The sequence below is a fragment of the Lacerta agilis genome, chromosome 7 (genome assembly GCF_009819535.1).
Source record: "Lacerta agilis isolate rLacAgi1 chromosome 7, rLacAgi1.pri, whole genome shotgun sequence".
NCBI classification, from domain to species: Eukaryota; Metazoa; Chordata; class Lepidosauria; order Squamata; family Lacertidae; genus Lacerta; species Lacerta agilis.
This window is the reverse complement of record NC_046318.1, coordinates 76777905-76790922: the sequence shown is the minus strand read 5'-3', so window position 1 is coordinate 76790922 and position 13018 is coordinate 76777905. Positions and strand designations below refer to the sequence as shown.

Below are 13018 nucleotides of genomic sequence, written 5' to 3'. Positions count from 1 at the left end.
AGCGGGAACGCAATTTATTTCGACTGCATCTCACCCAGTATGAATTCAGCATGGAAAACAAACAGAGGGCAGGAAGTTTAAGAAACGTTCTCCACTTTTAACGCCCTGTTTCTAGTCGAGCTGTTTATCTAGGTGGAACACATGCGGCTGTATCAACAAGAAAGTGCAACCTGAAAGCATGCAGCACATTATTATTATTATTATTATTATTATTATTATTATTATTATTATTATTATTAAAATCTCATTTTCTTCACCTTGTAAAGAGCACAGAGATCTGCGCAGAAATAGCCCCGGCTGGAAATTTAGTCAACGAGACTGCCTTGGCTGAGGTTGCACTTGGCGGACTCTCGAAAAGGGCTCAGAATTGTGGCTTTTGGATTCTGCTTATTAGTTCTGGACTCTGTGTTTGAAACAGAAACAGCGGGTAGAATTCTGGCACACCCAGACAGCTGCGGAGTAACTTGATTTTTTTTATTGCATCTCAGTTCCTTTTGCAAATGTAACCATTGCATTGGTTGAGGGGAACATGCAGTTATTCTTTTGCTTCCACCCAAGAAGTGAGAGGCTGGAAGAAGAGAGGGGCGCTGCCAGGTTCAGACTAGGGGGGGGCACACCCTTTTCTGTATGGGACAAAAGTTAAGATGCATCTGTGAGAGAGGATTCTGTACTTATCCATCTCTTCAATCTTTTCTCTGTCCCCCCCCCCATTTTATCGAGGTTTTCTTTTTTTTACTTTTATGTGTAATTAGTTTGTCTTTCATTGTGACGCGAGAAGTGTTAATAAAACTTTGTCATAAAAAGCAAGCAAGAAAAAAAGAAACATTTAAACATAAGGGGGCAGCGTTGAGGCAAACTTGAGGCCACACTTTACTTGAAAGACCAGACCGAGAATGAAAGGGAAGGCAAGGTGGCAGGTGAAAACTTTTTGCTGGGGTATCTACAGGTGTTTTTTTTTTTTTTTTTTTTTTTTTTACTTTACAGAGATTTTACTTTCTTGGGTTCCATGATCACTGCAGATGGTGACAGCAGTCACGAAATTAAAAGACGCCTGCTTCTTGGGAGGAAAGCAATGACAAACCTAGACAGCATCTTAAAAAGCAGAGACATCATCTTGCCGACAAAGGTCCGTTTAGTTAAAGCTATGGTTTTCCCAGTAGTAATGTACGGAAGTGAGAGCTGGACCATAAAGAAGGCTGATCGCCGAAGAATTGATGCTTTTGAATTATGGTGCTGGAGGAGATTCTTGAGAGTCCCATGGACTGCAAGAAGATCAAACTTATCCATCCTTAAAGAAATCAGCCCTGAGTGCTCACTGGAAGGGCAGATCCTGAAGCGGAGGCTCCAATACTTTGGCCACCTCATGAGAAGAGAAGACTCCCTGGAAAAGACCCTGATGTTGGGAAAGATGGAGGGCACAAGGAGAAGGGGACGACAGAGGATGAGATGGTTGGACAGTGTTCTCGAAGCTACCGGTACTAACATGAGTTTGGCCAAACTGCGGGAGGCAGTGGAGGATAGGGGTGCCTGTCGTGCTCTGGTCCATGGGGTCACGAAGAGTCGGACACGACTGAACGACTGAACAACAACAACATCTACAGTTGCTTTGGCTCTCCTTTAAAAATAAAAATGGCACAGGTTGCATCTTCCTTGAGTTTCAGTTGAGAGCATAGCGGGGTATGGTGCTGCGAATGTATTCTGGCCCAAAATCGGGAAGATGCTAGCTCAATATTTGTGCCCTAAAGTGCGGGAGTTATTTTGGCACACAGGTTGCAAGCTCAGATATGGATCAGGATAGTAGCAAGAACAGGAGAGCTTCAATCTGCAAAGGAAATAGAAGCAAATAGGGGCCTTGATCCATGGGGGGGGGGAAGTGTTATATCCCCCTAACCCTCTTCTCCCCACATAATATATTCTGCCTTTCCCCCAGAATCAGGACTCAAAGTGGCTCACAATTTAAGGGGGGCGGGATTCAAACTCCTCTCCTAGCTACAAGCATTAAAAAAGCTACTTTAAAAATATTTTTTAATAAATTACTCATGCAATTCCAAAGCCCATATCTACTTGTCTCTCAATCCAGATCAGTCCAATTGCACTGGTGATTTTGAGGCAAGAGGGCAACGATTAAGGCCATAGATACAGAAATTACAGAATTACAGAGCTGTAGAGTTGGACTGGCCTCTACTGAGTGTAGTGGGAGTTCCTCCAGAACAGCAGGGGGCACCACAGCAATGCTGTAGAATGGAGAGCGAGAGCTGGGGTGGTGCACTGTATTTTAGCATTGCGCAGGGCGCCACTGAAATTTGAGAGCTCCAAAGTCCCCCACTGCTTTACCTAATGGTAGGGTAAGCAGTGGATACTCGTCACGGTTTCTCGTTGCACGGAAGCGGTTTAGTCATGTTGGCCACATGACCTGGAAAACTGTCTGTGGACAGACATTGGCTCCCTTTGCCTGAAAAGCGAGATGAGCGCCACATCCTAGAGAAGAGAAGGTTAAGGGGTGATATGATAGCCATATTCAAATATATCAAAGGATGTCATATAGAGGAGGGAGAAAGGTTGTTTTCTGCTGCTCCAGAGAAGCGGACACGGGGCAATGGATTCAAACTACAAGAAAGAAGATTCCACCTAAACATTAGGAAGAACTTCCTGACAGTGAGAGCTGTTCGGCAGTGGAATTTGCTACCAAGGAGTGTGGTGGAGTCTCCTTCTTTGGAGGTCTTTAAGCGGAGGCTTGACAGCCATCTGTCAGGAATGCTTTGATGGTGTTTCCTGCTTGGCAGGGGGTTGGACTGGATGGCCCTTGTGGTCTCTTCCAACTCTAGGATTCTATGATTCTATGATCCCATAGTCGCCTTTGACTGGACTTAACCCTCCAGAGGTCCTTTACTTTTTTTTACCTTTACACTAGACAGAATCTTGGGTATAGACTAGGGCTGGGCAATATTTGGTTTTCAGCATCATAATATATCGGCAGCGGATACCTGATTATTGTCTTCCAAAGCAACTACAGTGGTACCTCGGGTTAAGAACTTAATTTGTTCTGGAGGTCCATTCTTAACCTGAAACTGTTCTTAACCTGTTCTTAACTTTAGCTAATGGGGCCTCCTGCTGCCGCCGTGCGATTTCTGTTCTCATCCTGAAGCAAAGTTCTTAACCCGAGGTAGTATTTCTGGATTAGCGGAGTCTGTAACCTGAAGCCTCTGTAACCTGAAGCGTCTGTAACCCAAGGTACCACTGTAGGCTATTCCGAATTTTAAAATGGACTATGAGATGGAAGAAATATTTAGGTTTTATCAATATGTGTTGTTTTTTATACATTTGAAATTGGAATCAGAAGAATTATAGGCTACAGCACAACAAAGTTAAGTGAAGAGAGGATAAAAGAAGTGGAGATGTGGAATTTGATGTTTATTTGATAAGAATAAGATTTAGGATTTAAGATATGTGGATTATAATTGTAAGACTAAGATTAAATGCAAGAAAGTAGATTTAACAATGTTACAAAGTTACTAAAGAAGATTAGAAATGAACGCAAAAGAAGTCCCAAGTTTAGAATCCTTAGAGGATAAGGATGAGTAAATAATTGTTTTGTTTGTGTGTATTTTGTGTGGTTTTTGTAGTGTATGTATTTGTGTCTTGTGTATTTCTGTTATTAAAATCCAATAAAAAATTAAAAATTAAAAGATTTTTTTTTAAAAAAAATTAAAATGGAAAGTGTAATTCTGGTGGTCAACAAAAGAGGTTTAAAGACTGTCTCAAGGCAAATCTTTTTTTAAAAAATGTAGTATAAACACCGACAACTAGGAAACATTGGCCTGCGAGCGCTCCACTTGGAGAACAGCCTTTACCAAAGGTGTCATGGGCTTTGAAGACACTTGAACTCGCGATGCAGGGGAGAAACGTGCTAAGAGGAAGGCATGCTGGGCAAACCCTGACTGTGATCAACTCCCACCCAGAAACCAATGTCCCCACTGTGGAAGGATGTGTGGATCCAGAACTGGCCTCCACGGTCACTTACGGACTCACTTTTAAAACCATGTTTATGGAAGACAATCTTACTCGGCTACAGGTGATCGCCAAAGAAGATATCAGCAGTTAATTACCGTGATATGCTGATATATCATGATGTCTGGAGTGGACCTCAGCTGTTTCTTCCTCCCCACCCTTAGGTAGGCAGGTGGAGCTCCGATATAATTTATCAATATATCGCCCAACTCTAGTATAGACCAGCGGATCCGAGTTCAGATTCCACACCCAAATTCCACACGTTGCTCACGACACTATCACCCCTTTCAGAATGGTTGTGTGGATAATGAAACAACTCTCCATTTCTGCTCTTTGAAGAAAGGACTGGATCCAGTTCGGATTAACTGCAAGCGACCTTTCCCGCTGTTTGAATGTGGGATGTTTCAGCAGAGCCGAGGTTACGTACGGGGGAAATTTGGCACAAAATGAAAGGAGATTAGCAAGCGTGTTTGAAGTCCGCGGAGTGGGAGGTGCTGCCTTACGCTTGGGTAAAAATAAAAATAATGCCACATATTTACTTCATCCCCCCCTCCCACTCACCAGCAGGATGTCTAGAGTATTTTCTGCCGAAATTGTTTAGTCTGCTAGATCGCAGACGTCCCGGAAGCGAGACAGAAGCTATGCCGGGGGATGTTTCGTTGCAAGAGACAACATGCTCCTCAGCCTCATTGGACAAATCATCTATAAAAGAGAATAAACACTGTGTACCCAATGGCTATATTTGTGTAGATTGGAGCCCAGCTGAATTCCTAAGTCCACTCCCCTTATTACATTAGCAGGGCATATCACTCTTTTCACTGCTTGGTTTCCATTTAATAGTTTGAGTGCAATCAAATGCATGTCTACTCAGAAATAACCCCTGTTTAATTCCACTGCACTTATTTCCTGATAAGCATGTATCACAGAAACAGCCAGTGTGTGGTCCTCCAGATCACTGACCATCACCCCTAACCATTGGCCATGCTGGCTGGACTCATGGGAGTTGTAGTCCCTTGACATCTAAAGCTACCTCTGAGATTTCAGCTTGGGAATGGGTTTTACGTCTATATTTTTTATGCAGAAAGCTGATTTGGATGCTATAAGTTATCTACTCAAATCATGCCACACACTTCTAGCATACGGTTAAGGAATTAAGTATATTCTAAGGGGAGGGGAAGTACCCATTTTACAGATGGGGAGGTTTGTACAGATGGGGAGGTTTGTACTTGAACTAGTCTCCATAGCCTCCAATTTTTCCCCAATGTAAATAAGGACATTCTATTCCATATCCTCCAACATTTCTACACTGGAAATTGGGATGTCCTGAGGAAAAGCAGAGACATCACCTTGCCGACAAAGGTCCGTATAGTTAAAGCTATGGTTTTCCCAGTAGTAATGTATGGAAGTGAGAGCTGGACCATAAAGAAGACTGATCGCCGAAGAATTGATGCTTTTGAATTATGGTGCTGGAGGAGACTCTTGAGAGTCCCATGGACTGCAAAAAGATCAAACTTATCCATCCTTAAAGAAATCAGCCCTGAGTGCTCACTGGAAGGACAGATCCTGAAGTTGAGGCTCCAGTACTTTGGCCACCTCATGAGAAGAGAAGACTCCCTGGAAAAGACCCTGATGTTGGGAAAGATGGGGGGCACAAGGAGAAGGGGACGACAGAGAATGAGATGGTTGGACAGTGTTCCCGAAGTGACTAGCATGAGTTTGGCCAAACTGCGAGAGGCCATGAAGGATAGGCATGCCTGGCGTGCTCTGGTCCATGGGGTCACGACTGAACAACAACAACAACAACGAAAAGCGGGACATTCCGGGATTAAATCAGAAACCTGGGCAGCTTCTGTAAATCCGGGACTGTCCCTGGAAAATAGGGACACTTGGAGGGTCTGTAGTCTCTGCATCAGCCTGTGATATCCATGGCAGAGAACACAATGGCACGTGCAAAACTCAAGGAAGTGAGCCAAGCCCAAGGCCGTGGGTCTTGCTTTGGTACTGCTCCCCACTGAAGAGAGAGGAGAGACGCTGGACCACCCCTGGGGGACAGTGGACCCACCACCTACTGAGTTGCAACAGCTGGCCTTGACATCAGACTTCTGGGTGGGGAGGTAAAGGGGGGGAGAGAGATGGCTGGCTTGAGGCGAATGATTTTTGGACTGAGAGGAGGATGAGGTTTTGTTTTTGTTTGTTTATTTGTTAATTAGTGGTTCTCAGTATTGCTTTGTTTGTTATTTGAGTTTTATGGTTGTTATATTATATGAACTACTGATGTATTCCCCCCTGCTTTCCTCCTCTATGGTAATATATATATTGAATATCCTTCCCCCCAACCCCTTTTCCCTTTTTTGATGTACCTAAGTCGCTTGGAGACCTTTGGGAGACAGGCGACGAATAAGTCTAATCAATGAAGTGAAATGGAAAAAGACGGAGGGTGAAGTCGAGTCTGCAAAAATAGCTTCGCGTCAGGACCTGTCCCATCTTTGGGATTCTCAATCTATAAAGAAGGTAATCTGTGAATCCACAGACAACTTGAACACAGAGAAATGCCTCCCTCCCTCCCCCCCCACGATGAGCCGCAGGAGATCCACAGCAGTGGAAGAAAACTTGCTTCTGTGCCCAGAAAACCCCATGTTCCATGCTTGGCATCCCCATTCAAGGACTCCCTATGCAAAACCTTGGAGAACCACACCCAGTCAGGGCGGGAGTGGGAAACATTCTCAGCCCGAGATCCACATTCCATCCTGGGCAACTTTCCAAGGGCCACATGCCTGTGGTACGGGGGGCCAGAGCTGAAAGAGGGCAGAGCAATGGATGCAGCTCTCCATTTAGTACACTAGGCTGCAGCCATGCAAAAGTCAGAGGTTCCTACTCTCCATCCATCCTAGAAAGAGACGTGATCGCAATTCAAGGACACAAAGGAACTTGCGGAGAGTGCAGAACAGAGCCTATGGAGGGCTAAGGATTGGGTGTGGTGGCAGAGAGAGAGTCCCAAGGGCCAAACACACCTAAAGGGCCACATTTGGCCCACTGGTCTGAGGTCCTTCACCCTTGGAGTGGAGATACAGAGCAAGAAGGACCAAGGTGAAGGCAGCTTCCAAGGTTGCCTTGCAAGAAACTTCGTTCTAAGGAAGCACCGGCAGGATGCATGCCACTTCTCCAACCGCAAAGCGCTGAGCCCAGAGCAGCTTGAGATAATGCCAAGGCATTAAAAACGGGCAAGCCACATTCCCATCAATATAGAATTGTGTCAAAAATCACAACGGCATGAAAGCCAACACTGAGAATTCAATAGCAAGTGATGCAGTTCTATACGTAATTTCATGGGATGCGGGTGGCGCTGTGGTCTAAACCACTGAGCCTTTTGGGATTGCCGATCGGAAGGTCAGTGGTTGGTTCGAATCCCCACAATGGAGTGAGATCCCGTTGCTCTGTCCCAGCTCCTGCCAACATAGCAGTTCGAAAGCATGTCAGTGCAAGTAGATAAATAGGTACCGCTGCGGCGGGAAGGTAAACGGCGTTTCCGTGCACTGCTCTGGTTTCCGGCACGGTGTTCTGTTGTGCCAGAAGCAGTTTAGTCATGCTGGCCACATGACCCGGGAAGCTGTCTGTGGACAAACGCCGGCTCCCTCGGCCTGAAAGCGAGATGAGCGCCACAACCTCATAGTTGCCTTTGACTGGACTTAACCCTCCAGTGGTCATTTACCTTTACCTCTATACATACTCATCTCGATTCAAAAGTAATTGATCAACAAGCACCAGGTAGACTTAACAACTCTGGGAGAAGCCTTCTTAGAACCATAGAGTTGGAAGGGACTTTTGAGGGTCTTCCAGCCCAACTCCCTGCAATGCAGGAATTTCAGCTAGATCCTACATGGCACGGGGCTATGCAACCTCTCCTTAAAAACCTCCAAGCAGGGTCTTCTCCCAGTGCAGCAGGACAATCTCAGGGGATCACAGCTCCAGCCACAAGGGAGGGAGGTCTGGTCTCAGCCCCGGATGAAACAACAGGCTCCCTTGCAAACATTCTATGCCCCATTTAGAATAATAGTCATAGAAATGTAGAATTGGAAGGGACCCTGAGGGTCATCTAGTCCAACCCCCTGCATGGCAGCTGTCCCATATGGGGATCGAACCTGTGACCTTGGTGTTATCAGCACCATGCTCTCTAACCAACTGAGCTATGCAAGGATACACCATAATAAGCACTATAAATAAGCTTAAATACACAACAACCTCGGGTTGTCAGAGTGGACTGCTAAGCACTTGATGACATCTCTAGAGTATTTCCCTTAATGGGAATTCAGTTTATTCTAAAAACCAGACAGCCTTCCATTCAGAATTTTTGTGTGTGTTTCAGAATGAACTCTTACGTTTTGGGAATAATCTTAGTGGGGCTGAATTGATGGCCAGGCTAGAAGCATCTCTCGAATGGCACAGAAGAGAGGTGCTAGAAACAGCAATCCCTGAATATAGACATAATTTACCCACACACGCCCACTCGAGTGCTTCAGCTGGAGGAATCAGGTCTACTACAGCTACCACATTATACCTGTTCTGCATTTGTAAGGACTCAATCATTTGCTGCTGCAGCACCTGGACTTTGGAACTCCCTGCCTCTTGATCCCAAGCAGGCATCTTCACTGTGTTCTTTATGGCACCTGCTAAAAACATGCTCGTTTAGGCAAGCCTACCCAGATATTTAGAAATGCTGATGCAATTTTTAATCTGTGCTAGTCTTTCAATTTTTTTTGTATTGTTTTAAAGCAAAGGTTTTCAACCTTTTTTGAGTTCATGGCTCCCTGGACCAACTGCATTCTTTCTGCGGCACCCGTGTGGGGCTCAGGAGCCCAGTTATGTCACCCCTTGCCAGTAGAGCCGGCAGCCTCTCACCCCTTTTTAGAAAACCTCTTTTGTGCAGGGTTCCCTCAGCCTCCTCTCCTCTGCCCTCTCCGTGGGAGTCCTCTGGACAGCTGCTACTGCTGCCCATGGTCTCTGAGCTGCCCCTTCCCACCCCAAAGAGAGGGGCCTCCTCACACTGCCCCACAAGGGTCTGAGAAGCACCCCCTAGCCAGCCCTGGAGGCACCATTCACCTGCAGAGCTTGTAGCCAGGACTGTTGCAACAAACAGCTATGCAAGCCTTTGGGAGGCAGAGATGCAAGAGGGCATCATAGGAAGGGAGGGAAGGAAGAAGAAGAGGAGGAGGCGGAGGCGGAGGAGGAGGAGGAGGAGGAGTAGTTTGGATTTGTTATCCTGCTTTATCACTACCCGAAGGAGTCTCAAAGCAGCTAACATTCTCCTTTCCCTTCCTCCCCCACAACAAACACTCTGTGAGGTGAGTGGGGCTGAGAGACTTCAAAGAAGTGTGACTAGCCCAAGGTCACCCAGCAGCTGCATGTGGAGGAGCGGAGATGCGAACCCGGTTCACCAGATTACAAGTCTACCGCTCTTAACCACTACAGCACACTGGCTCTCCATTCTCCCCTCCTGTGGTTCCCAGCAACGAGCATTCAGAAGCGTTCTAGTAGCCTTTGATACTAGAATTGGGTCCCGCCACCTGAAATGACCTGCAAAATGTTAATTCCGGTGGCTGATAAGAGGAACAGAGGCCAGTGTTGCCCGCGGCACCCCAACCATCATTCAAGGCACCCCAAGGTGCCACTGGTTGAAAACCATTGTTTTCAATTATTGTCATTTTTCTTTATTTTTTATTGCTTTGAGGGTGTTTTGGGAGGTTTTTTTTTTTTTACACTCAAGCAGTGTGTATACATTTAATGAAATAAATTTTATGCACGGACACAACTGCTCTTGCCGTTTAAAGGGATATTTCTAGAAATAAACAAAGGGCAGAAGCAACGAGGGAGAAAAGCAGAGGGGCTCGCGATGACTCCGCCCACAGAGCCAGCTCAACCATAGAGACCAAGTGGAGGGGCAGCTGTAGGGGAAGGACCATAGCTCAGTGGTGGAACATCTGCTTTGAATGCAGACGGTCTCTCGGGTCTGACCCCTGGTGGTAGGACTGGGGGAAAACAGCTTCCTGGTAAAACTAGAGGACTGAGCTGCATGGAAGGCATGGTCCCAGGCTGATGCTGTTTTTGGTCAGTTCCCAGGAGGGAGAAGGAGAGAGGCTGCACTATTGACAGAGGGGCTGCAAAGGCAGTTTTGGAGATGCAGCTTTCATTGGGACAGTGTTGCCTACGTCCCTCAAATCACAACTGAGTGTCTTTTTGGTCTCTGCTGGCTGCAGGTGGGAATCGGGAATCCCTGATGCTTAGGGAGAAAAGCTTGCACTGGGGATTTTCATCCAGATCGTGGCTGGGGTGAAGGGTTAAACCTCCTCTGTCCATGCAAATGGCGCTCTCCCGTGCCTGTCATTAAACAAGGTAGGAACGACAGCCTGTTTTGAAAATAAAGTCGTACCTTGGAAGTCGAACGGAATCCGTTCCGGAAGTCCGTTCGACTTCCAAAACGTTTGGAAACCAAAGTGTGGCTTCTGGTTGGCTGCAGGAAGATCCTGCAGTCAATCGGAAGCTGCGGAAGCCCCGTCGGAAGTTCGGCTTCCAAAAGAACGTTCGAAAACCAGAACACTCAGTTCCCGGTTTTGATCTTTCGGGGGGCCGTTTTGTTCAGTTGCCAAGATGTTTGAGATCCAATTAGGGCAATTAATTAATTAATTAATTAATTAATTTGAGATCCAATTAATGCAATTAGGGCCACGGATAGGATGCAAAAAGGGCCTTAGTTCCATTGTTCCTGGGACTGTGCCATCATTCATCATCATTCCTATGATTTTGAAAGCTCCAATTTCTTTTTTAAAAAAAAAATCTAAATTATTCTTGGGTTGGCCCTTGTAAAGAGTTTCTGTTTTTCTCGCTGCTAAGATAGACTCTTCCTGCTGCTTGCTGCTCCACAATGGGTCAGTTTAGGAAGAGCGGTATAAAGAACTTGCTGGTGGCTTCTGTTCCTGTTCCTTAATTAAAAGCTGCCTAGTATTAGACACCCCTGGTCCTCTCTTGCTCGCCGATGATGGACGACGACTGAATGTGCGTTGCTGCGTTAGGCTGCAATCACAGAGCCCCAGAGGACCTGCAAGGCTGCCACTCCGCCTTTCCAGCTGGCCTGCCTGAGCATCCCAGGAAACTGATATATCACCTCCCGCTACAAAAACATGTATATTCCAAGCATTAAAAAAACTGCACATTACTCAACATTATTTTAAGTAACTGTTCACACGTTGCATGCCCAGTTTCTCCTATCTCCCTACTTGGTTACTTTTGACACTGCCCTGGGACGGGCATCTGAAAAAGCAGGGTGCCTGCTTGCTTGCTGTCCGGCATAAATCTTCACGATGAACAAAAACGCCGTCTGCTTCTTTGAACCGCTTCACTCTCTCCTGCAAGCCATATCCTTTTCGCGCCGCTTTTCTCCAGCGCTCCCACCCGGCGCAAAGCATTTGCAGTTTTGCCGAGCGCTCTTTGCTTGCATTTTCCAGCGCTGCATCATCCCCAGAGCTGCTGCCACGTGTGGTGTGTCGGGGGAGGGGGGGGCTCACTCACCCCCTCGCTCAGCAGCCAAACAATATTCTCCGTCTCCTCCTTTAGGCTCTGCTGAGCTTTCCCCCTGAATATCACTGCTTGCATTTCTTGTTCTTTTTTCTCGGTTTTTTTTAGGACACCAGGGCACTCTCAAAAGTCACCCTGGCATCTCAAGACAACCCCAGTGGCACAGGGTGAGATCTGCACAGGGTGAAATCTGCTCTGTGTCCCTGGAGCACCATCCGAGTTCTTCCTTCCCACATCACTCAATCATCATTTGAGCTGTCAAGAAAACCTGAACATATTCCCTCTGGGGCACAATGCTGAACAACTTGCATTTTGAAGAGGACTTTGCTTCCACACCAGACCAGACATCCCCCTCTCTTTTCATCTGCTTCTCCCCCCCCCAACTCTATTGCTAGTAAGATACGCAGGGTTGTTTGTCTTTTGCATTCTCCACCACCCATCCTGTAGAAAACAGCCTTTTGCATTCCTTCCATCCAGGTTGCAAAAAAACCCCCACAAACATTTGGGAAGCAAGAGGGAAAAAGGAGAAGGGAAAGGGAGACCCACCTGCAGAATGCCGTTGGTTGCTAGAATCCACGGCAGAAGCCACCTCATCACTGGAAGTCAGGATGAAAGACATTGATTGAACCCAGATCTTTTAAAAGGGGGGAAAATAAAACTCCTTTTGGAACAAATTAGGCACCTCTTTGAGGGAATGCAGAGCGCAGCCGGGGTTGACAGCGGGTCTGACTCTTCCCTTTGGGCTCTAAGGGAGGTTTTATTGAAGACAGATCTGACGTCAGGGTAAAGGACGAGCCCTGCATTTTTCTTCGGGAGTAACTTTTCCCTGCCTTTTATTTTTTTCCCCTTCTTCTCCCTTCCCCTTCCTTTGAGTGATTCGTCCCACACCTCCTCCTTTGCACTCTATTGCCTTCAGCCAGAAGATCCTTAAAGGAAAACTCGCTGCACATCGGCGCGAGAAGCTGCAATTTCCACACCGTGCTCAAATGCTCAGAGTTCACCCGTAATTATGGTTATTTATGGCAGTCCATGACAGCCAAGGCAAGTTTGGCTGTGTGGGAATAAATAATTTTTTGGGGGGGAGGGGGGAGAAGGTAGCTCTATCTGCACTATATATTTACAGCACTTTTATACAATTACGGCTTCCCCCAAAGGATCGTGGGGACTGTAGTTTGTTATGGGTGCTGAGAGTTGTTAGGGGACCCTGGTTGCAGAAATTCCAGAGTAATTTAGCTATAAATCCTTCTTGCTAGGTCTGTGGTTCCCAATTAGCCAGGAGCTGCAGACCCCCTGTTTTTAAAAAGCCAAGCCACAAACCCCCTACTTTTGAATATTTTGATATCTCTGTGGTAGTTTCTGTTGTGTGAATGGTGCCACGGACCCCCTGGTGGGTTACGTGGACCACCAACTGGGAAGCAGTGTCCTAGGGAACTCTGGGGATCGC

General features: G+C 46.5%; 1 protein-coding gene across 1 annotated transcript in view; it reads right to left on the bottom strand.

Annotated features, from left to right (window-relative positions):
* The window catches only part of CCN4 (cellular communication network factor 4), a 33067-nt gene extending 20688 nt beyond the window's left edge, over positions 1–12379 (bottom strand). The window contains exon 1 of the mRNA XM_033155884.1: positions 12121–12379. Coding sequence (XP_033011775.1) covers positions 12121–12168 — 48 coding nt within the window. The 5' untranslated portion in view covers positions 12169–12379. The remainder of the gene's footprint in view (positions 1–12120) is intronic.
* Between the last annotated feature and the right edge of the window lie 639 nt (positions 12380–13018).